Source organism: Centropristis striata, chromosome 15 (genome assembly GCF_030273125.1).
Source record: "Centropristis striata isolate RG_2023a ecotype Rhode Island chromosome 15, C.striata_1.0, whole genome shotgun sequence".
Lineage (NCBI taxonomy): Eukaryota > Metazoa > Chordata > Actinopteri > Perciformes > Serranidae > Centropristis > Centropristis striata.
The window spans coordinates 8,651,195-8,673,961 of record NC_081531.1 but is presented as its reverse complement, the minus strand read 5'-3'; the positions used below and the strand labels follow the sequence as shown (position 1 = coordinate 8,673,961).

The 22,767-nt window shown below is 37.5% G+C and overlaps 3 protein-coding genes across 9 annotated transcripts in view; 2 read left to right on the top strand and 1 right to left on the bottom strand.

The window, feature by feature from the left end:
- The window catches only part of cltca (clathrin, heavy chain a (Hc)), a 37,663-nt gene extending 28,763 nt beyond the window's left edge, over positions 1–8,900 (top strand). The window contains exons 24-30 of the mRNA XM_059351044.1: positions 692–1,009; positions 1,816–1,947; positions 2,156–2,266; positions 2,368–2,538; positions 2,639–2,860; positions 6,473–6,548; positions 7,592–8,900. Of these exons, the coding sequence (XP_059207027.1) occupies positions 692–1,009; positions 1,816–1,947; positions 2,156–2,266; positions 2,368–2,538; positions 2,639–2,860; positions 6,473–6,548; positions 7,592–7,725 (1,164 nt within the window). The 3' untranslated portion in view covers positions 7,726–8,900. The remainder of the gene's footprint in view (positions 1–691; positions 1,010–1,815; positions 1,948–2,155; positions 2,267–2,367; positions 2,539–2,638; positions 2,861–6,472; positions 6,549–7,591) is intronic.
- A 1,441-nt stretch (positions 8,901–10,341) lies between these two features.
- On the bottom strand, positions 10,342–12,532 carry ptrh2 (peptidyl-tRNA hydrolase 2). The gene is made up of 2 exons (XM_059351636.1): positions 12,420–12,532; positions 10,342–11,251 (listed from the first exon to the last, which is right to left on the bottom strand). The coding sequence occupies exon 2, from the start codon at positions 11,240–11,242 to the stop codon at positions 10,727–10,729; it is 516 nt and encodes a 171-aa protein (XP_059207619.1). The 5' UTR covers positions 11,243–11,251; positions 12,420–12,532; the 3' UTR covers positions 10,342–10,726.
- A 3,005-nt stretch (positions 12,533–15,537) lies between these two features.
- LOC131986535 (vacuole membrane protein 1-like) overlaps positions 15,538–22,767 on the top strand; it is a 65,907-nt gene continuing 58,677 nt past the window's right edge. For 2 of the 7 annotated variants that reach the window (XM_059351540.1, XM_059351534.1), the window contains exons 1-3: positions 15,538–15,571; positions 17,674–17,764; positions 18,581–18,719. In XM_059351540.1, coding sequence (XP_059207523.1) covers positions 17,686–17,764; positions 18,581–18,719 — 218 coding nt within the window. In that variant the 5' untranslated portion in view covers positions 15,538–15,571; positions 17,674–17,685. The remainder of the gene's footprint in view (positions 15,572–17,673; positions 17,765–18,580; positions 18,720–22,767) is intronic. The other 5 variants (XM_059351539.1, XM_059351537.1, XM_059351535.1 and 2 more) reach the window with 5 other exon arrangements.

Sequence of the window (22,767 nt, the reverse complement as noted above, 5' to 3'; positions counted from 1 at the left end):
GACAGCTTCTAGTGTGTTAGTTTAACCCATTTAAGCGAGGAAAGCATTACCGCATTTCTACCATTTAAAGCGGGGGCGCTGTTGCGTTATTCTACCATTAAAGCCGGGAAAGCGGATACGTCGTTTTGTAGTATTTGTAGGGTTTTTTTCCACCTATTTTCGGTCTCTTGGCCAATGAAATGCATCAGAATACATGGAGTGTCGCAATGCAACATGGGACTTTTCCAGAACTTTGAAATCATGGCGGAAGACGACTATAGCGGAGGGAGATACAGACAGTAGCTTACACTCCAATGTAATTTCAATATAGATAGTATATTATGCATAATATTTTCATTCAGGCATCATCACATACAACTGTAAACAGTAGCTTACAGTCCATTTACAGTCATACTAGTGCACTATATGTTTTACATTTTTAGAGGCTGAAAAATCTATTATTTAGTAGGCGTTAATACTTCTGTTGAATTTCCAGGAAAACTTCAGGTTTTAGGGGGTTATTTTAAAATCGCCCATAGGATTTACAGGCATTTTTTTCCAGGCGTTTTAGGCCTTAATGGGTTAAAAAAGGTATTGCATTTAGTTTACCTTATACCTTGTTATTTTGAGGTATGCCACAGCTTAGCCCACATACATACATGCATAAACAAACACATTTACCATGTTTCATTGTCCCTTTTTTCTCTCCCAGGATCGCGGTTACTTTGAGGAGCTGATCACCATGCTGGAGGCCGCCCTGGGCCTGGAGCGCGCTCACATGGGGATGTTCACAGAGCTGGCCATCCTCTACTCAAAGTTCAAGCCCCAGAAGATGAGGGAGCATCTGGAGCTCTTCTGGTCCAGAGTTAACATCCCCAAGGTGCTGAGAGCAGCGGAGCAGGCTCATCTGTGGGCCGAGCTGGTTTTCCTGTACGACAAGTACGAGGAGTTCGATAACGCCATCATCACCATGATGAACCACCCGACAGATGCCTGGAAGGAGGGGCAGTTCAAAGACATAATCACCAAGGTACACTTTGATTTGTTGTTAAAACTCAGATTGTAGGGTTTTTTCCTAACTAAGGTATCTAAAATTACATTTAAGTGATACTAGGGCTGGGCGTTATTGATATAAAAGATATATGGGTATATTCTTGAATGTGATATGGAATTAGACCATATCGCATTTATCGATATAGTTCAAATTTGCGCTGTGATCCTTGCTCCAGGCAAGCAGCTTTATATATAAATGCTGCCCTCACTAGGGTTTGTCATATTTAGTTCTCTTGTAATGTTTGTTATTCTTTTCTCATATAAATATATTTATTTCAGAAAAAGATTGGCCTATTTTATTTCATAGGCTATTTTTATTAAAGATATTTTTTTATTTAAATGTGCACTTTAAAGAGGTAATCCTGTTGTTATACAGTATTTATGATCACTTAAATGAACAGTTTCAATAAAACTACTTGTGACATGTCATATTTGGCTTTGACTGAACATTTGCTGTCACTTTGCGATTAAAGTATCAGGATATATATCGCATATCAATATTCAGCCTAAATATATCGGGATATGACTTTTGGTCCATATTGCCCAGCCCTAAGTGATACACCTGTAGTCAAACATATGATTGGGCTTTTACTCCACTGCAATCTCTTTTGGTTATCAACCAAAATTGAGATTTTGTTTATTAATAAGGAATACTTCTGTGTCATTGAAAACAGTATTATAAAATGTAATTGTATTTTAAAATGATCATCATGCCACATTCTACTATATTCGGACTGAAGTGTTGATGCTAATCATTGTTTCTAATTGTTTCCCTCTGTGTAGGTGGCCAACGTGGAGCTGTACTACAAAGCCACCCAGTTCTATCTGGAGTTCAAGCCCTTGTTACTGAATGATTTGCTCATAGTGCTTTCCCCCAGACTGGACCACTCCCGTGCTGTCAACTTCTTCTCAAAGGTACAATTTAGTCTTGTGATGATAGAACCAGGGTCTTAAAGAAATTTCCTCGGTTTGTTAATATTTGGATTAAGTTAATATAAACAGCTGGTAAAGTAAACCGTGTCAATATAGATTGGTTGCTGTAGATTTAAATGTGATTTTATGATGCATTTTACTCAGAAAAAGCTGTACGAACCCGATAGTGAACGCAAATGTGTGTCTACAGGTGAAACAGCTGCCTCTGGTCAAACCCTACCTGCGGTCAGTACAGAACCACAACAACAAATCAGTCAATGAAGCACTTAACAACCTCTTCATCACAGAGGAGGACTATCAGGTAAGAGAGCATTTGCTCCTGTATTTAGTCAGATACTTGCATTTCATAAATGTCATTCTTTTTTATCTAATGTTGTCCCCGTTTCCTGCCACTTCCCACAGGCACTGAGGACATCAATAGACGCCTACGACAACTTTGACAACATCTCACTGGCCCAGCGTTTGGAGAAGCACGAGCTGATTGAGTTCAGGAGAATCGCTGCGTACCTCTTCAAGGGCAACAACCGCTGGAAACAGAGTGTGGAGCTCTGCAAGAAGGACAAGCTCTATAAGGTGCGTTTATTTATTCACCTTAACTTTTTTTCAGGGAATGTTTCCACTTAGATTGGCTTGGATCATTCCTGAACCTGTCTGTGCTACGTCTCCCCTGCAGGATGCCATGCAGTATGCGTCAGAGTCCAAGGACATCGAGCTGGCGGAGGAGCTGCTGTCCTGGTTCCTACAGGAGGACAAGAAGGAGTGTTTCGCCGCCTGCCTGTTCACCTGCTATGACCTGCTACGGCCTGACGTGGTGCTGGAGACCGCCTGGAGGCACAACATCATGGACTTTTCTATGCCATACTTCATTCAGGTCATGAGGGAGTACCTCAGCAAGGTGGGTCAGCTCGTTTCAGGCTGGAATTTAGTGAAATGAGGGGGGGCATAATTGATATAAATAAAGGACATGTAACAATGCTGTCATCCTGCGGAGGATCAATACAATCATCAGAGCACATGTGAATCTTCACACACATGGTTCAGTTTGTTTTATACAGATTAATGCAGGTTGTGTTATGGGGGAAATGTAACATAGTAGGCAAGTAATCTAAACTGAGTTTGAACCTTTTAGATGGAGCGTCAGAAATAATGGTGCTGATTAATAATCTTCTTTTTTTTTTTTTACTTTCTTTTTATTGAACATTTTAACAAACATTTTGTATACATCTGGTATACATAAATAATGCATCTTCAGATTACACTTTACATCTTTCCTCAATCTTTCATCTTGGATCAGATATAAAATAACTTTACCTTTTTATATACTCCAATAAAATTGTGCAACTGAAATAGTAGTCATCCACTGTCATCCAAAAATGATGACCAATTAAACAGCAATTTGTTCCAGCGTAGCAAAAATGGAGAAATAAAAAATAATATTTGATTAATAATTTTCAATGGATTATGTATTATCTGGCCTGATTTGGAGTGTGCAGCATCAATTATAATAATGTTTGCCCTTTAAGTTTTGTCTGCAGTGTAAGATTACAGTAATGTCTGTAGTTAAATCTTACATAATCTGTGGATTTGGGCATTTTATGAACCTAGAAGTATAAGGTTATTGGCTACTGGCGGTCCACAGGGACACCCGTGCCGCAGACACAACACCTTTGTGCTGCACAGAGCTTCAGGAAGCCGGGGTCCACATCAGATCAGTGCAGAGTACCGGAACAAAAACCAACACATAACAAACAGTATGATGATAACATTCAAAACACAAGATTCACTCTGGTTTTTATGACATGAACAGGGCCTTTAAGAGTGTCATTGTTCATGCAACTGCAAATAATCCGAGCATCTGACATGTTGACACACTTAGAGTCCTTAGTGTATTCAAAATCTGAAGATACCATTGTTAATTATCAGGAAGCAGGAAGTATCTAAGGAAAGACATACTCGGAATTCTTTCTGATGGTTTCTGTTGACAAAATGTCTTCAAAGGAAAGTCTTTGTAATTTTCTTCTTCTATGCTGCACCTCTTCTCTTCCAGGTTGATGCAGTTAAGGAACAGGTGAAAGCTAAATGCTCTGTTTTTGATCTCATAGTATTTAGCTCGGAAGACTGCGGCCTTGAGTGTGCATGGTTTTAGCTACACTCTCACTTCAACACAGTCACTGAGGCATCTTTCAAACTATTGAGATATGTAGTTTGTATAACTAAAAGCCAGACCAAATGACACCGTAGCCATTTGCTGCAAGAATGCAGGATTAGATGCAGATTTTTTATTGACTACATTGACATTAGACGCATCTTGGCATCTGGCATTAACACGCATGTATAATCCGTTATTAGAAAATACAGTCATGGAAAAAAGTATTAGACCACCCTTCTTTTCTTCACATTATTGTTCATTTTAATGCCTGGTACATGTGTTTGGACAAATATAATGATAAAGACAAAATAGTTTAATTTTAAGAGCTGATATCTAGACATTTTCCATGGTTTTCTTGATAATGATTTTGATTATTATCAAGACAACCATGGAAAATGTGTAGATATCACCTCTTAAATTAAAATCTTATGAGCTATTTTTGTTATCATTAGATTTGTCCAAACAAATGTACCTTTAGTTGTACCGGGCATTTAAATGAACAAGAAATTGAAGAAAAAGTGTGGTCTTACAATTTTTTCCATGACTGTATGAGGCTTAATTGTAAATAATAGTTGAAATGATGGCCATCTAAACTACAGTGCCTCGGTAAGGGAACTTCTGAGTTTGAAACAGGCAAATCAAATTGGCTTCAGATTGGGATAGTGAGGAATTTGTTGTGCATGAGGAAAAAGTTGGGTGTAACTGTTATAGATTATCTTGACAAGATGCATCTTGTGCCAGTTGTTAAGTGAACATTTTTTTCTTATCCTCAGAGATAAAACAAGGAGCCAAAAAAAATATTCTACCCAGAGGAGTTTCTTGAAGAAAATGCACTGTACACAATAGCTTTAATTAATTTTTGCAATAACAGTTTTACCGTTTCAATTCATCATTTTGTTTGCCACCGGTGCTCAAACGGTGGCAAAGCCTCAACAATTACAACAAATTCTCAGCAACTGCACTTAAAAGTGCATTTCCTCACAGATCTTGACACTGCACAGTATGAAGCTGTTTGTTTTTTGAAGGTTGTGTTTTGATGTATTCGCTGGCTGCAGGCATAAAGCATGCTGATGGGGTAGCAGCGGGCCGTTGGTTGTGCCTGGCTTCCTGTAGAAAGCTTTGAGCTGAAGGGAGCACCTGGCCTGAGACTCCCCCTCCTCCCCCCTCCTCCCCCTTCCTCCCTAACTGCATCTCAGTGCTGCAGCCCCTTCCTCACTGCCAGCGGTGTAACACACAGAGCATGGGACTCTTTCTGTTTACAGTGAAGATTCAGCTTGATGTAAATGTGTTCAGATAACTTCATTTAAAAAGCTGCTGTTTTTCTGACGAGGCATGGAGAAACTGAATGATAAATGCATAAATACGAGTTATGGAAGTGCACTGCTGAGCTACTTTAACTCTAGAAATAACCTGCATCCAGGTGCTGCTGCTTTCCCTCCAGGACCTTATACTGACACTGTGCTTATTGCTGCATCTGACTTGCTGCCTGAAGAAGTTCTTTGTCTGATTTTTTTATTTATTTTTTATTATATGTTCATGTACTTATTTAAAGAATTAGCTGCCTCTACTGTTAATATCAGACAAGCCACAGTTAGAAGAAAGGAAATTTTGAATTTAACTTGTTTTTATTTTTATATAAAAATACTCAAAGGAAAAATGTACCACCTTTCATGTAGATCATTTCAGGTGATTGATCCGGTGCTAATTAAGACATTTACCACCTTTTTATATGCATGCTCATCAAATCAAAATCAATCAAAATGAAAATTACTTTATTCATCCCCAAGGGGAAATTCAGTATTCATGGTAATTGTAGTTAATTGAAGCAATAAATTCCTCAGTGCATGCTATATTGAGCATTGCATTTCTTTGGCTGTATACTCAAATATGCACATTCTCAAATTATTACTGCTGAATATCGAAGTTAGCCAGAACTCTGCGCCATGTATCGTCATCCATAACTTCCTATGTACCCACATTTATGGGTGCTATTTTGCTGTTGGGAATGTAGCTAGTTTTCAATACAAGCAGAGCGAATGTATACAATAGACTACCATCAACCACCATAAACCATCCACATAAAGGTGTCAGATGTCTCTATTACTGGTACTGGTTCAATAACCTAAAATGATCTTGTTCCTCACCTGTTGGGTTTTGTTTTGTCTTGCTACTGCGTGAAATCTGCTAAATGTGGCCCACATGAGCATCTTTGTCAGAAAAGTCATCACAGATTATTTAAATGAACATATATATTAAACTGTTGTGTTTTGTTTATTTTGTTTTACTTGTGTGGTATATTGTTTATTCAGAATGTTTTGTGGATTTGCTCTTAATCCTTTTTATATCTTTACCATGCAGGTAGATAAACTAGAAACCTCAGAGTCCCTAAGGAAAGAGGAGGAGCAGGCAACAGAGACGCAACCCATCGTCTACGGTAATAGTCCTCTCAATGTCCATTTCACCATGATCACAAGCAAAGGCAGCAGTCCTCCTTCCATATCCATATCAGAATGTATCAAACCTCATTAAAAACTAAAAAACTTAACTTTATAGCTGCTTGTGAGAAGAACACTGGGAAAAAATGCAGAAAGTACTCGTGAAATAATGGAAAGTAAAAATAGTCTGTATTTCATGTGTATTTTGTGCATTCGTCACAGTGGTTGGTAACAGCTGATTTTAGTTCAACAGCTGAGAAACAAGAAAAATGCACCAGGCACAGAGCATATCTCTGATTGACCTGAACTCCATTCATAAAAAAAGCCTTTTTAAAGGAGTTTGCTTGTTCTCTTGCAGACAGACCTGACAAAGCATGAATTACTTTCTACACCTCACCATCATGTTGTAGTTATTTCTGCATACAGGTGCATCTCAATACATTAGAATATGATGGAAAAGTCCATTTCCAGTAGTTAAAGTCAAATAGCCCGAACCAAGTATTGATGCATATCGATGGACATACTTTTCAGAGGCCAACATTTCCATATTGAACATACTTTTAAAAATTGCTCTTTTGTGATATTACATTTTTTGAGACACTGAATTTTAGGTCTTTTTTAAATGTAAGCCATTCATTGTAGTTAGAAGAAAATAAATAAATGAAGACGTGATATGTTTCATTCTGTGTGTAAAGGATCTATTTAATGTGTTATTTCCACTTTTTTCATTGAATTCCTGACATAAATAAACTTTTCTATGACATTATAATTTATTGAGATGCAACTGTACTTTTGATCCTTTTATTGCAATTAAATCACGATGACAATGAAATTCCCAGAGCTCTGTGCATCTCCTGATATTATTAATCCAGCCACGACAGCGTTTGGTTTTCCGACATATCTCAGACTTCCACAACAGGCACAAAGCAGCGATAGTAGTTATTTGGCAACAGCTGAGAACAGAAAGTAAAATGTCATCAAACACATCAGAACTGTGTTAAAATAATACGCGTCTGAAACCTTTCCTGTTTGTATCTTGCAGGCACACCCCAGCTGATGCTGACAGCGGGCCCCAGCGTACCTGTGGCTCCTCAGCAACCTTATGGCTACGGCTACCAGGCGCCTGCAGGATACAGTCAGCCAGCAGCTCAGCCAGGCTTTGGCTACGGCATGTAAAGACCCCCACCCCTTTCTCTCCACATGCAGGCTGGAGCAACCATCCATCCATCTCCCTCAGTCCTTCACCAGACCAGTAGTGTCTCCCTCTGCCCTCCACAGGGAGCGGGGGATAATACAGACAACCCTTTTTTTCTGATTTTCTTTTTTTTTTCCCCTTTTCTTTTTTTTTAAACTGTCATGAAGGACTCAGTTTTATTTCTGTTGTCAAAGAAAAAGATTGAATCACAAAGATTAATTTTTCTCACATTCCGTATTGACTAGATTAATTTTTCTTTTGTCTATTTTATTTGAATGGGAAATGGTTTATGTACAATGGGGGGCTTGTGGGAAGAGCTAGTCCTCTTCTCAGTTTAAAAACATGGTCTGTTGTGAAGCATCTGATTTGCACTCTGTAGTGAGAAGAAATTAATGTAGAACCTCTTCCTTTTGATGTGTGTGAGCAGCTTCTTTTGTCCGACTGTAAAATGCATTTAATTATTGTATATTCAGACACAAAAAAAAACGCTACTGTGTTCTTCTATATTTGAACATGAAACTGCCGCCTCCATGACCACAATCCTGAAACACTACGTTGTACCAGTCATGTCCCCACACACACTTCAGGGCTGAAGAAATCCCAAGAGAGTATTTTCCATATGATTTACGGGAAAGTTTGATTCTTTCCAGCAAAGCCTATGCAGCACAAAACAAATTTTCATTCAGACATTTCCATGTGCTTTAAATACTACTCTTAATGTGGGACCATTCCACCTCAGGAGGGACTGCAGACCTGTTCGTGTTTGACTAACATGCCCCCTCTTTATGCTGCGGTTTGTTTCTGCTGGATATCATTTTAGGTCACTGTTACTGAGTGCACAAGAGAGAGATTTTTCAAACTTTATTCTCCTTTAACCTTCCCCTCGAGGGTTGCCTTTTACCGTTTCAGTTGACCCGCCCATCCAATTGAGAAACAATATCACAGGACTTGTGGTAATTTGAAGTTTTTATCAAAGGCTTGCGTGTATACAGGAAAATCAATCATTAACTCCTTTGAACTTATATTCTTATCTAAATTACCTTAGATTTAAATTGTGCACTTAAGATACTTGATTGTGCATAATCAGGATCATAATGAATGAAACAGCGGTTTTGTTTTCCACTTAAAAAAATAAAAGCTTCTTGTTTGTCAAGAACAGTCTGATTGTGTCTTACATATACAGTCATGAGGAGGAGAAGAACACCATTCAGCGGCAAAAAGAGGGAGTGATGTCATGGTTCCAATAGGAATTATAAATAAACACCACAAAGAGCAATCATGGGGGGAAAGGTGTATGAGAGGTGCTGCAGTTTGTTGTCCAACTTAATATTGCACAAAAAAATGTGATTACACACCCACTATAACAACTTTTTACAACAACTATTTAAAAAAAAAAAAAAAAAAAACGTATCAGCATTTCTGTCGACTGACTTTGCAAATTTGCAGGGCAGAAGATGAACTCTGACCTGGGATCTGCCAGAGCCGGCCTGAACTTGTACAGGCTTCAGTAGAATTGAATGTCAAAGAAACCTCAAGAGGTTTGAGCTAAGCTAACATAACTTTAAAACAACCTTGTTAACAGTACAGTTCACTACATCGTATCTGCAGTGAAGCTTGGCTCTCATAATTATCAAAACTGTCAGAGAGCTCTTGATTCATCTGTATCCATGGTGTTGACGCTATAATCTGTTGTTGGATTGGACTGTAACATGTTCCTTATACTGCTTTCTTTAGTGCATGCTGCAGCTGACCTTTAAAAGTACGTACTGTTGCATGCAGTGCACATACAATGGGACATACGACTTCACAACATGGCGCCTTGAACTTTTACTGTATGGCTCATACGTTCTCAGAATTTTGGGTGTTAGAATAACCAGAAAAGCACGTCGGCTTGCATACTGCAGAATGTGACCGGATGCATACTATTAATTGGGACATACTAAATCTTCTTAAGTACTAAATAGTATGGTAGTATGCGTATTGTAATGTTTATGATTTTGATATGCTGCAGTGTAAGGCTCAGTTAATGCTTAAGGATGTAATTCTAGCACCCTCTGGTGGTAAAAAATCAGAGGGTGCCAGAAGTAAAGCAGACCAGTAGTAACATGATCATATCTGCTGAAAACAACTGGAAAACAGTGATTCCTGTTTTGTTCAGATGATAAAAGCAGAAGCACACAAAGCGTGGATATGATGACCGATTATATAGAGACTTTCATTCTTTTAGTTATCTAATAGAAACTATTTTCAGGAATTTTAGCTGTAATGCAGCACTTAAGACAAGGAAAGTATTTAAGATACCTCATAATTTTATAACAAAAACCAAATATCCAGAAAAATTACATGACAGATCTAATGCTGAACTGCAAAATGCCAGCTCAAATTGTTGATGGCAGTGAGATACATGGCATTCTAAAGTAAAATATTTTACAATATAATTATATTATAGAATTAATGTTGTGAGATTAAAGTTTGGCTTGATGTATACTTATTTATAGCACAGGTGTAATCAATGACATTCATAGCAAATTCTATGCTCAGTGATTGAACCAAGCCATTATTAATGTTATTAGTGAACACTTCAGCTGACAAGTCAACATGTATGCAGTGAAAAGGTATTTTATTGTACTGGGATTGTAATAAGATAAACAATCATTTTCATCCATTTCCTCTGTGCATCATGTCTTCAGACAGGTTTAGCAGAATTGTGTTCAGAACACTGAACATCAACAGTGTGTGGTGTATTTTTGTCATTGTCACAGAAGTATCACAGTAAAGGCATACATATTGTTATTGTATTAGCTGTTATTCCTGCAACAAATGTGATAGGCAAAAAAATGCACCAAAAAATATTCAAGTAGTAAACATGTAATTGAGTCAATTGTTGTATAAAAATATAAACTCAATGTAGCCCAACTTAGTTTACATTGCAATATTTATATAAGAGACTGTATACAAGTCCAACAGATGCAGGCTGGAACTCTAGTAGAGCTTCAAGTCTCCAGTGACTTTATCAACGAGATCAGCTGGGCCTGGACCGATACCCAGCACGGTGCGTGATCCAGGCGCAATTTGTGTCCTTCCTGCATCCTGAATCAGGCTGACGGGAAGTCCCACTTCTTTGGCATGACTCAGCAGATCAATCAGGGTGTCCTCATCAGGGGCCTTCACCACCACCTTGGGCTGGCCGCAGTACTCCCACTGTTTGAGGAGCTCAGGGTTCCTGCGCTGAACCTGTTTGTAAGCCGATACAGCCGCATGAGAGCACTGAGCAGCCACCTTCCCTTTACCCATCTTCAGGTCATTTCGGACCACGAGTATCATCTTGAACTCGCCTCCTTCTCCCATCACGCTTGCTTCACCCGCGCCGTTCCCCACCGCTGCCGTCACGCTTTTGGTCATCGGGGCGAGGCGAGCTCGAAGGTGCCAACCGAGGAGGAGCCCACAGCCCAGTCCTGCGACTACTCCCAGGCCCACTGGACCATAGAGCAAGTCCATATTGTTAGCCTGCAAAAATAACAGAAAATAATAGTAAGTCTATGTCACACCTACACACAAAAAGTCAGTGAGCAACATATACAGTCATGGAAAAAAATATTTGACCACTTTTGTTTTCTTAATTTTCTTGTTCATTTCAATGCCTGTACAACTAAAGGTACATTTGTTTGGGCAAATATAATAATAATAGTTCATAAGAGTTTAATTTAAGAGCTGATATCTAGACATTTTTCATGGTTTTCTTGATAATGATTTTGGTTATTATCAACAATGTTTCAAAGACTGTAGATGTAAAAAAGATACAAAATGACAAAATTATCAAAATAGAAACAAATTGATCAGAAATAGATGTAAAAATGACCAAAAAAAGACACAAAATTACCAAAAATACAGTAATGGAAAGTATTAAACACAACCTTTTTTCTTCAATTTCTTGTTCATTTCAATGCCTGTGGAACTAAAGGTACATTTGTTTTGGCAAATATAATAACAAAAATAGCTCATAAGAACTAATATCTAGCCATTTTCCATGGTTTCCTTGATAATGATTTTGGTTGTTATCAAGAAAACCATGAAAAATATCTAGATATCAGCTCTTAAATTAAACGTTTATGAGTTATTTTGTTGTTATCATTATATTTGTCCAAAAAATGTAGATTTAGTTTTACCAGGGATTAACATGAACAAATGCAATGAAATAAACAAGGGTGGTCTAATAATGTTTCCCTGACTGTAGATTTAAGTTGATTCTAAACGTTTGAAGCAGCAGTTGAAAACATCATTAACTGTTAAAGAGCTCAGCATCAAGTTTACTGCGCATATAAAACAATTAAAGTTATTCTAACAATGTTGGGTAACTGCCTGTAAAATATATTTTTGGAATTTAATTCCGCATGTGAATATATCACTGATTTAAGATTTTACCAACGCTATGCTTTTGTAAACTAACTAAATCTTTGTGGGCTAAAAAGCTAAAGCTAACTAACTTTACAAGTGGAGCCGGCCTGGCTAACGTTAGCTTCCTAGCTGGAAGGAAGACCGCTTACTTAAAAAAAAAACACCGCTTCAGTACAATATATAACACTTTGCCAACAAAAACACATATGCTCATACATTAAACGCCCCCATAATGCTGCAGAATTGACAGAAAGCGGATTACACTGGTTATATTTCATACCTGCTGGTTTCTTCAACGTGCTAGCAGTATGTATGAAGCTTCATCTACTTTTAGTATGGTCTCTTGGTGATGGCGTCACAGCTCCGCGACTTGTCAAAACCAGAGCCTTAATATTTTTCAATGCTTTATTGAAAATTATAAAAAATAAACATTTATGGCACGTTTTTCACAGTACATACAAGTGTAGAAAGCGTTCTAGGTGAACATCAATCAACAGTAAAACTTCAATATTAATCAATCATCAATATTGTAAATTCAGAGCAGTTGAAATAAAATAAAAAATAAATACAAAAATAAATAGATAAAAATAAAATTCATATAAAACAGTCTAAATGTTGTTTTCAAGAGGGGGGATTTGAATTAGTTTTAGAAACATTTTTCAAGAGATCATATAATTTTTGTGCCTTTGTTATTGTTATTGAATTTTTAGAGATTTTAAGTACAATTTGAATTCATTCATGAAGACAATAAATTTGGGGGATGATTTCATAACTCTATTCTTGTGGATGAAAAATTTTGCTAAACAAAGGATAACGTTGCAACATAGTTTATCGTTTTTGTTTTGCAAAAGCATACCGAAAGTGACATCCTCTCTAGAGATAGCAGCTGGAAATAACATGTTTTTTTTGTTTAATCCAATTGTGAATGTTCACCCAGAATGTTTGTTTCACATCACATGAGAAGAAGACATGGTCTCAATGTCATTTTCACAGAATGTGCATAAATTGTCATTGATATTAAAGCATAGTCTAAGTAATTCTTTAAAACCAGATCCATTATACTTCAGTAAAAGTACTAATACCACACTGCAGAATTACTCCACTACAGTAAAAGTCCTGCATTCAAAACTTACTGAAGTAAAAGTATCTGCATCAAAATGTACTTTGAGTATCAAAAGTAAAAGTACTCCTTATGCAGATTGTTTTACATATTCTGAATATATTATTAGAGTATTATTATTATTGATGCATTTATGTAAGCATCATTATAATGTTGTCTGGTATGGCTATTTCTGACGACGAATATACTGTTTTGTGGTTGAATTCATAAAAGTTTGTAATCACTTTAAATTGTTTGTGTTTTTTTAACTAAAGCTGTCAGCTAAATGTAGTGGAGTAAAAAGTATAATATTTGTCTCTAAATGTAGTGGAGTTAAAAGTATTATATTGCCTCTAAATGTAGTGGAGTAGAGGTATAAAGTTGCATAAATGGAAATACTCAAGTAAAGTACAAATACCTCAAAATTGTACTTAAGTACAGTAGTGGAGTAAATGTTACATTCCACCACTGGTTTCAACTGATATGTTAAATGTATATGTTGTGTCGCATTGTCAATGTCTGAATAAAGTATTTAAAAAACACCCCAAGAACTGAATAAAAATGCCACTTTGTAGTAATTATATATATTGTTTATTATATATTGATATTTTTATTCTAATATTAATAGAACTAAAAGACAGTTTAAGTGCAAGTTCAATATTAACTTTTAAGCCAACACTGCTCTCTATTGAGAAAAGTAGGGAACTACAAGCACCTGAAAATAGAACCCAGGAGAAATGTGGAAATCTTACATGAAACCATTTTTTCACAATCTCCTTCACCTTATCTATTCAATGAAGATATCAGAATGTAATTTTTGTAGCAGTAAAGTCCTCTCTATATACATTTACAGATACAGCTTAAGCTGGCAAGCTTAGAGCAGCATGCATTATTAAACATGACATTAACCAGAATGAACAGTGACTGCCAAAATCCAGCCTATAGATAGTGTGCTGTATATGGGCTGATATGCTGCTGTAAACTGAGACCACTGCGTATGTCACTTGTCTGAGAAGACTTTTTCTTGTCCGTATGAATGTAAAGTGTTGTGGATGACCCTGGAATAAATTGGAATATGTAAACTGAATAAGTGTGAATGTTTGCCTATATTTTCAGAAATTATTTCACACTATAATTTAACAGAAACATTGATAACAGGTCCAAATTTTCCACAAAATCATAACATCATAAGTGGGGAAGTGCTGATTTTTAGATAGTACTATTCAACCTCTTTTTTCAGGAAAGTAGGCTAAAATGATACTGTTACTGGGTCAGAACTTCAATGCTATTGTTCAAGTGACAGAAGATACAGCAATATATTTTCCTGAGTGTACTGGATGCTTTTGCTGGGTACTTTATATATTTATTTTGAAAAACCTCACTTTTGACACGGATAAAAATCCTTATACTTAAATGTCTAAGTACTGTGACACCTTACTGCGTCACTGTTTCTGCCTGAAACTGCTGTGGAAAATTTGTTGCTCTTGCTTCGGTGCTGTGTCTTTGACAAACTTTCTTTTAAAAAAGTTGCTTCCCTTTCATGAACTAAAGAAATTTAAGGTCAAGACCTAACAGCAAGTAACTGACCTGACCTTAGATGTCTGGGCAGACTCTAATGTCTGTGCATGACACAGATATTATTGATGTTTTGCATTAGAGTCATTTACGTCCTGTATTGTAAGAAGAGAAGGCTGTGTCCCCTCAAAACTGACTCAGTTCTTAGGGAACAAACTGCATCTTCCAAATAAAACTTCCACCTGTGGAGACAGAACGACTTGCTGAAAAACAATCACCAAAAAAGTTAGCTGAAATACTTCTCTCACTCCGATAAATAAGATGACACCGATACTAAAACATGGTGACATACAGTTGAGGTTTTCTGTCTCTAGTTATGACCTGAAAAAATGTTATGTCCTGAGGTGTTTTTCTATTTTTTTTCCATTTGGGAATTAGCTGGCTCTCTTTGCCCAAATGCCATTCATTCAGTCTTTGTGAACCCTACTGAGGACTGAGAAGTGTTAGAAGTGCGCTCCAGGAAAGTGTTCCACTTATTTATAGACCTTTAATTAGACTGGCTCTCTGGAGGTTCTACCAAGCAAATGATGAAATCTCCCCCTCTTTCTGTGTCTCTCTTCTATCAGCCCGCTCACTCCTCCCCCGGCAACTCTGTATCAGTACTCGATCCCTCACTGGCCCCCTCCATCACCACACCCTCCACTCAAGTTATGATGCAGTTCATGGGTAGCACACTTTTGCCCTACATTGCCACTGGGGCTGCACCACAGGTTTCATTTGAGCTCAGACTTTATTGTGGATAAAACATCAGCTGAACGGTGAGTTTACCCTCTCTGCATAATGCACTGCTAAAATGTATTAGGCTGTTACACTACAGCCTAATGAATTAGTACATACACTACAGCCTAATGTATTAGTACATAATGCTTTATTTTACACTTTGTAAATGTATCTCTCTGTTTGAAATGGGAAAATTGATTGCAGCTTATCAAGTTTCTCATCCTGGAGGTTACATGCTCTGTGTTGAGTTCCTCATTGTCCCTCGCACAAGAGTTACTCAACAGGTCTGAGTTGTTTTGGTAGAAGCGATTGCGCAATCGAGTGCTCGAGCAGTGCTGAGCTACTGTGTTTCACATAAGCAGTAGTGTTGTTATGAAGCTGTTTACTAGGTATTGACTGTGAATAATGTACGACTGCATGACTTTTGATTAATGAGCAAATTAAATATTTTGTAAATAAAGTACACTAGCAGCTGAGGTGCATGTTTTGCACAAAGTCACCACCAGTTTCTATTATTACAGTTGCTTACAATATCTTACACATTTGTTGAGCCCTTTTGCTGTACAGTGCATTGTTCTTGTCAGTGCCAGAAGGGAAATGATAGAGTGTATTAGATGCTATTGGGCATGAGGCATTGGCACAGTGCTTCTGGTGTGAGCGTGTGTGTTCAAGGTTTAAGGTCTGTGATGAAAAGCTTTTGTTTGTGGTTCCCTGAGAAGGCCAAGAGCAGCTCTACAAATGGCTTGCAGGCTAATTGTCTGAGAAGGTTGTTATTTTCCTCTGTGTGAGGCTTCATTTGCCCGGATCAGACTGCAGAGTACCCACAGTCTCATTGTTCAGTGGCCATAATGTGTGTGTGTGTGTGTGTGTGTGTGTGTGTGTGTGTGTGTATGTGTGTGTAGTTGTCCTTCAAGACATACACATAACACCTTCACATGCTGGACCTCCCAGTAGCATCTGAATGTGCTTGATGAAGCTGGCTTTTTAGGTCACTTCAGCAAAATACAATTATTGGAAATGTGGGAAAAAGGAGGAAGTGACCTCTCAGGGGACTTAAATGGAGAAAACACGTTAAAGTGTCTTCCAGGGTGGCCTTAAATGGAGAAAACATTATAAAATGCCATTTCAGGGTGGCCTTTAAATGGAAAAAATGTAATAAAGTGCCCTCTTGGGTGATTTTTTAGTAAAGAAAATGTACATTTGTGCCCTCAAATGGAGAAAATGGGATGAAGTGCCTTTAAATGGCCATCCAGTAGAGAAAACATGATAAAGTCCCCCCAAGTGTGCTCTTAAATGGAGAAAATGTAGTGAAGAGCCCTCCAAAATGGCTTCATAATATAGAAGACAATAGGCTGAAACATGCTAGTAAACGCTCTGTGTGCAGGTGCCCCACTGCATGCAGCTGGTGCCCTCTTTATTTTTTTGGCCCCTGCCACTCAGACAGCCAGAGTCCACCACTGCTGGTGTGATATGAGTGCTGTACAGTGTCTGTTGCCTGACAGCTCAGAGAGTGTGAATGCATGGAAACTGGAGCCAGAGGCCCAGACCTAGGGCACAGGATAGAGGGATTAAGAGAGAGAGAGAGAGAGAGAGAGAGACTGACAATTCCACCAGATGGTAAACTGCATACCTCCGTGTCAGAGTCCCCATCCCACTGCTCACTGACAGATTCCTGAGAGCCCCGAGGCTCTGTAGTGAGATGTGCACATGTTTTTAGATGTGTGTAGATCTCCTCCAAGTCAGTGTAATAAAATAAAGAACACAAAAGCTGGATCTCATCCTAATACTATTTGACCCGTATTTTAAACACATCACTTTTCCTTCCATGTACACCTTTCAATCAGCAAGGGAGGTGGACTTATTATTGAATGTACACACAGACTTAAATGAACTCCAAGTGTCAACATTGATGCTAATTAAAGAACTCATTAGATCATCCACAGGCCTTATTGGGTTACCTGTAATCTGCAGGACACAGGAGCAGGACGACACGGTGTGAAGTGAGTGTGTGTACATACAGAGTCATTCGGGGTGATGCATGTTTCAGTGCGGAGTCTGTATTTTATCTAAACCCATGTGAGTGAGTATTGAACAGTATGGAGTGTATGATTCTGTGCTGAAGGCCCATCTCTTCTCTCAGCAGGTCAATGAGATGGCAGAGTATGGAGCAGAAGATGAACTACCTCAGAGGCAACTTGGTGTCAAGGAGCGGCAGAATGGAGAGCTGACTGGTAAAACAAAAGACATCTGATACACAGCTGATCAAGCCCATGCTTAAATATACTTGTATTTTTAGTGTATCAGTAGTAAATGCCTCTGAAAACATGTTAAGCATTGCCACACTGTTAAAATAATCGCCTAAGTCATTTTTGTCAAAATTTTTTTTTTTTTTGCCTAAATCATCTCCTCATGATGCTGCTCACCTATGGTAAAATCGCCTTCATCCTCAGTTGATCAGATCATGTGATTTTACCCCTTTAAGATAATGGCCTTTGTCAAGTGTGTGACTTACTTATTTATTATGCCTAAGTCAAAATAAAATGTGACTGAGGCAATTTTTTGAACATGCCTTTGTGACTTAAGCAAGATATGGTAACACTTTATTTTGAAGGTGTCTACTTAAGAGTGACATTAGCGTGTCATGAATATGACATGGGATGTGTCATGAACATTAATGACACTTTGAAGTAACATTAATGCTCATGATACTTGTCATGTCATGTTTCTGACAGGCTTGTGTGACTCTTATGTCAACACCTTCAAAATAAAGCATTACCATATCTTGCTTTTTGCTATTTATTTCTCTTAAGTTACATCATTTCCACACAGTGTTATTACTATGCCAATCGCCATCCTTTGTTACATCCTTTTTGAGTGAAATTATCAATAAATGTAATATGTTACACTTTTGGTGAAGTTTTTTGTGTTTCCTGCAAAACTTGAAAAAATGAGTTCTAGGTGATTGTTTTAACAGGGTGATGACATGTATTTTCATGATTTTTAGTTAAAAATGTTATTTCTTCATGTGTTTTTTTCTGTGCTGCTAGACTCAGAGCTGCCTGTGGATGAGAGGAAACAGAGGGACAGTGAGGAGCGTGAAGCTCTGGTATTATGGAAGAGACCTCTGCTGACACTCCACTACTTCACTCTGGAGCTGCTCATCACCCTTAAAGAGTCGCTGTGGAGGTGAGAACAAGGGTAGGATGCAACCTCATCTAAAAGCACTGCCCTTTAGTATTTTTCCTTCATTTTTCACAAAATTAATAAAAGTCTGCCATGGAATTTACAGAGTCAAACTGATGTTTGTGGGAAAAGCAATTTAGTGAGACACTAAAATGAAAAAGGTAATTTTTTGACTTTCTATGCAAGCTGAACTTCAACATGCAGGATATGATGTAGAAGTTGTTTGGAGAAATTCCATAAACATTTATATCCAATAGCAGTATCAGTATTGGTGCATCTCTAATAATGATTATTATTATTATTATTATTATGAATGTGTTGACACCACTATGGTGCTGACAGCACTGCCCTACAAAGCCAACTGCAGAAAATAATGTTTTTTATATTCCATCTTTTACTTATTTCTACAAGTATTGATGATGTCATTTTTATGCATGCTAAAAAGCATGACGATTTATTTGACCTTTGACCCCAAAAATGTAGTTACTGCACTCTGGTTTTGCTGTAAAAGGTTCTAATAGTAAAAACAAGAACAGAGTGCAATGTTGTTGTCTTCTGTCAGCTTTTATATTTTGTTTTCAGTGAATAAACATTCTCAAATTGATTTTGTTATAAGTGTATTTAAAAGTGTTTAACAACTCTTTTTTAAAGATTTCTGTATTTTAGGCGTACTATTATAAAGTAATGCTCTATTTTAGTCTTAATATAATTTATCTCACCTTTTTACTTAATCACTATCTAGATAATAATTTCCCATCAAATAAACTTACAATTTCTATTATTCTTGTCTTCACTAATTAACACAATGAAGAAATTCAAGGCTGCACTGGATCACAGTCAAAGTGAAGTTACTGCTGTCTGCTTTGGTTTTGAGTTGGATTTTGTAGTTACTGCAATTTTTTATATAATTATTTCTCAGAAAATAAGCAAAATTGAAATCTAAAACTTTTTCACAAGATAAAACAGACATCAAGGAGTTCATTTTTAGTTATAACTCAATTTCAACCAAAAGTGTAATTACTGCAGTTAGGCTTTGTAGGGCAGAGCAGCTAAGCAATGTTTTTGTGTCAGTTTTATTTATAGAGGTGCTTGTGTTGCTTGTCAGTCTCAGGCAAAAAGAGGACATGATGGTTGTGAAAAACCCCCCAATCATACGCTCTTCACACTCTCTCCCTGGCACACACACAAATACACAAACACACACATAAAACCAGACAGGAGGTGACCTTGACTGTCTCAGTGCTATCAGACCAGAAGGCCTTCTCCCTCATAGTTTAGTCTTCAGTCTGATGCCTAATGGAGCCTATAATACAGCACAAAGGATGATCTTATCTCTTTCCCCCCTCATAACTTCTCATTCTTACTGCTGATTGAGTTGGTGGCAAGGTCTTTCCACCTCACAAACTGATGCCACCTCGCCCTAAAAGCAACAGCATCAGAGCAGACAAGATCAGAATGTGCTTTGATGATGAATTCCCCTTGTTGCTCAACACATCTTTTACACACGTAATAACCGTTGTTGACACAGAGTACCTAGAAGAAGGTCAGAGTGTACGCTCAGGGAGGCCTTTGTGGTTAAGTGTGTGAGGACAACGTGTTTATTTTCTAAACTACAAGAGGATGTGGTAAGCCACAAGCACCACGAGCTGTGTTCTGACAGAGAGAAGCTGCTGTTCACCAACACTGAAAACACATGGGTTGTAACTGCTGCAGGGGGGATACAGGGGAACACATTACGAGCGTGGAGAGAAGTTTATCCTGAATGTTGATAGAAGTGGTTTGTAATTTATAGCATATGCACAGGGAGCCCTCTGGGCTCTGCACTTGTTTTATTTAAGATGTCAATAGGGACAATGGTTGTGAAACAAAAGGGGGGATTGGAATGGAGGTATGGGAGGTACTCTTATTTTGGAAGAAGTCATTGTGGTCAAATTACTGCTAATTCTGCATTTAAAAATCATATACACAATAAAAGTCTGATACAGTTGGTGCCAGTTTAAAGAGTTTTTTTTAGTGGACACTGCAAGTTGGTGGTGTTACTGTTAGGCTAAATATTAGGTCTGAAATGCTATCTTATTACTCCTCACATTGTATTTGGTTCAGCCTTGAGAGACTCTTTGTTCTGTATTTCATTCTCAGTAAAGCCACACAAAACAACATCAGGAAGTAGAACAGGCTGTCTTATATAATAGATAATATATGCAGTGAAACAACTGAACTGCAGCAGCAGCACATTGGCTTAAGAGTGAGAAATGTCCCCTTTACTTCAGTCAGGGCCGGTTCTAGCCCATTGGCTGCCCTAGGCGATATTGAGATTTTGCGAGATTTTTCATTCTGATATACACTATGTTATATGTATTATGCTGTACACTAATCTGTACACTAATATTTGATACATGAACTACAAGCAAGGTAATGGTCTCAGAACATTTTTATTTTTAGAAACTTTGGAACTTTACCAACAACAACTGAATTGAAAATACGAATAAATAAATAAGAAAACACAGATCTTCATCAAATTAAGAATGGCAAAGACTGAAAATAAATAAAATGTAGACATACAAATGCAATAAAAATAAACATAAAAATGAAATTTAAATGTACATTTATATTTGATACATGAACTACATACAGGCAATATAATGGTCTCAACATTTTAATTTTTAGAAACTTTGGAACTTTACCAACAACAACTGAATTGAAAATAAGAATAAATAAATGAGAAAACACAGATCTGTTGATTGTAAAGACTTTTTAAAAAATGTTTCGTTAATCAATGTTGTTAAAACAAAGATGTATGCTTAAGGGCGCCACAAGGGGGCGCCCCCTGCCAATTTGGCGCCCTAGGCAGCCGCCTTGGTGGCCTGTAGGAATAACCGGCCCTGCTTCAGTATATCAGCGTCTGACTGACACAGGTGCGTGCCTCGCGTGCCACTCCGTTAATTAGTGTCACTTTCACTTTTGACAAACGCAGTTTAGCCGCTCAACACACCTGTAAGTTAATTAACGAGAGAGAACAGTTCAGTTTGCCATTCAGACTGGCTAAATGCAAACTACGTTCTCACAGTCGATAGCTAAGTTAGATAACGTTTTCTAACTGCATTTACCTGAGGACGGTCGTTAGCCATAATACATTACAGCCAATGTTAGCTTATGCTAATTAGATAGCAGCAAACATCAGTTTTACAATGCTCGCGTTAGCTGGCTAACTTTAGCTTAGCAAGTACCTAGTTAAGTCCCTAATTCATAATGCATAATTATTAAAAGTACTTATGTAAGTAACGTTAAGTGTTAGCAGAAAATTGAAACACAAATATTTCAACGTTGTGACATAACGTAAAACTAACGTTAGTTTTAATGTAAATGTAACTTTACTTTCAGTTGACGCTAACGGCAAACGCAAGTTAACGTTATATAGCAATGCATACATTACATTACATTGGAAAATGTAAAATGTGAATATATGATCATTAAAATGCTATGGGAAGATAATACAATAGAAAAACAAAAACAGTAAAGTTTGAAATATAATTAAATGAATATACCTGATGAACATCACAGTACTATGGTACCCTCTGGTTAAAAAAAGTTCCTTTTATAATGTTTTTAAATTTAAAATGTTATGAATTGTACCCTGTTGAAGCTACTGAATCTATTAAATAATGATGCTAAATTATTTATTTTTTTCACTTGTGCACCGCAACAAACCCCCCCCCCCCCCCCCCCCCCAAAAAAAAAAAAGATAAACTTCTTCAGATTATGTTTATTTTAGTCTATTTTAAGAGTGAAAAACACTCCAAACATTTTTTTCCCAACTTGCATCATAATGTGTACCATAGAGGGTTAAAAGCACTGAGCTAACCACATAATGGTAGGTACAGTTAGCCCACTCTGACTTTATTGGCAACTTAGCACCGGCCCCTAATTAAAAAAAAGTCATCGTTGTTAGCATGAAAGTAGTGTACCAAAGGGTTTTAGGATATGGAGTGGTGTATTTAGGCAAAGGTACGGTACATTACACAAATGCAAAACCAGAAAATGCCACATTTTA

Coding starts and splice junctions, on each gene's coding strand:
- ptrh2 (XM_059351636.1), bottom strand. CDS start 11,242: ATGGACTTGCTCTATGGTCCAGTGGGCCTGGGAGTAGTCGCAGGACTG.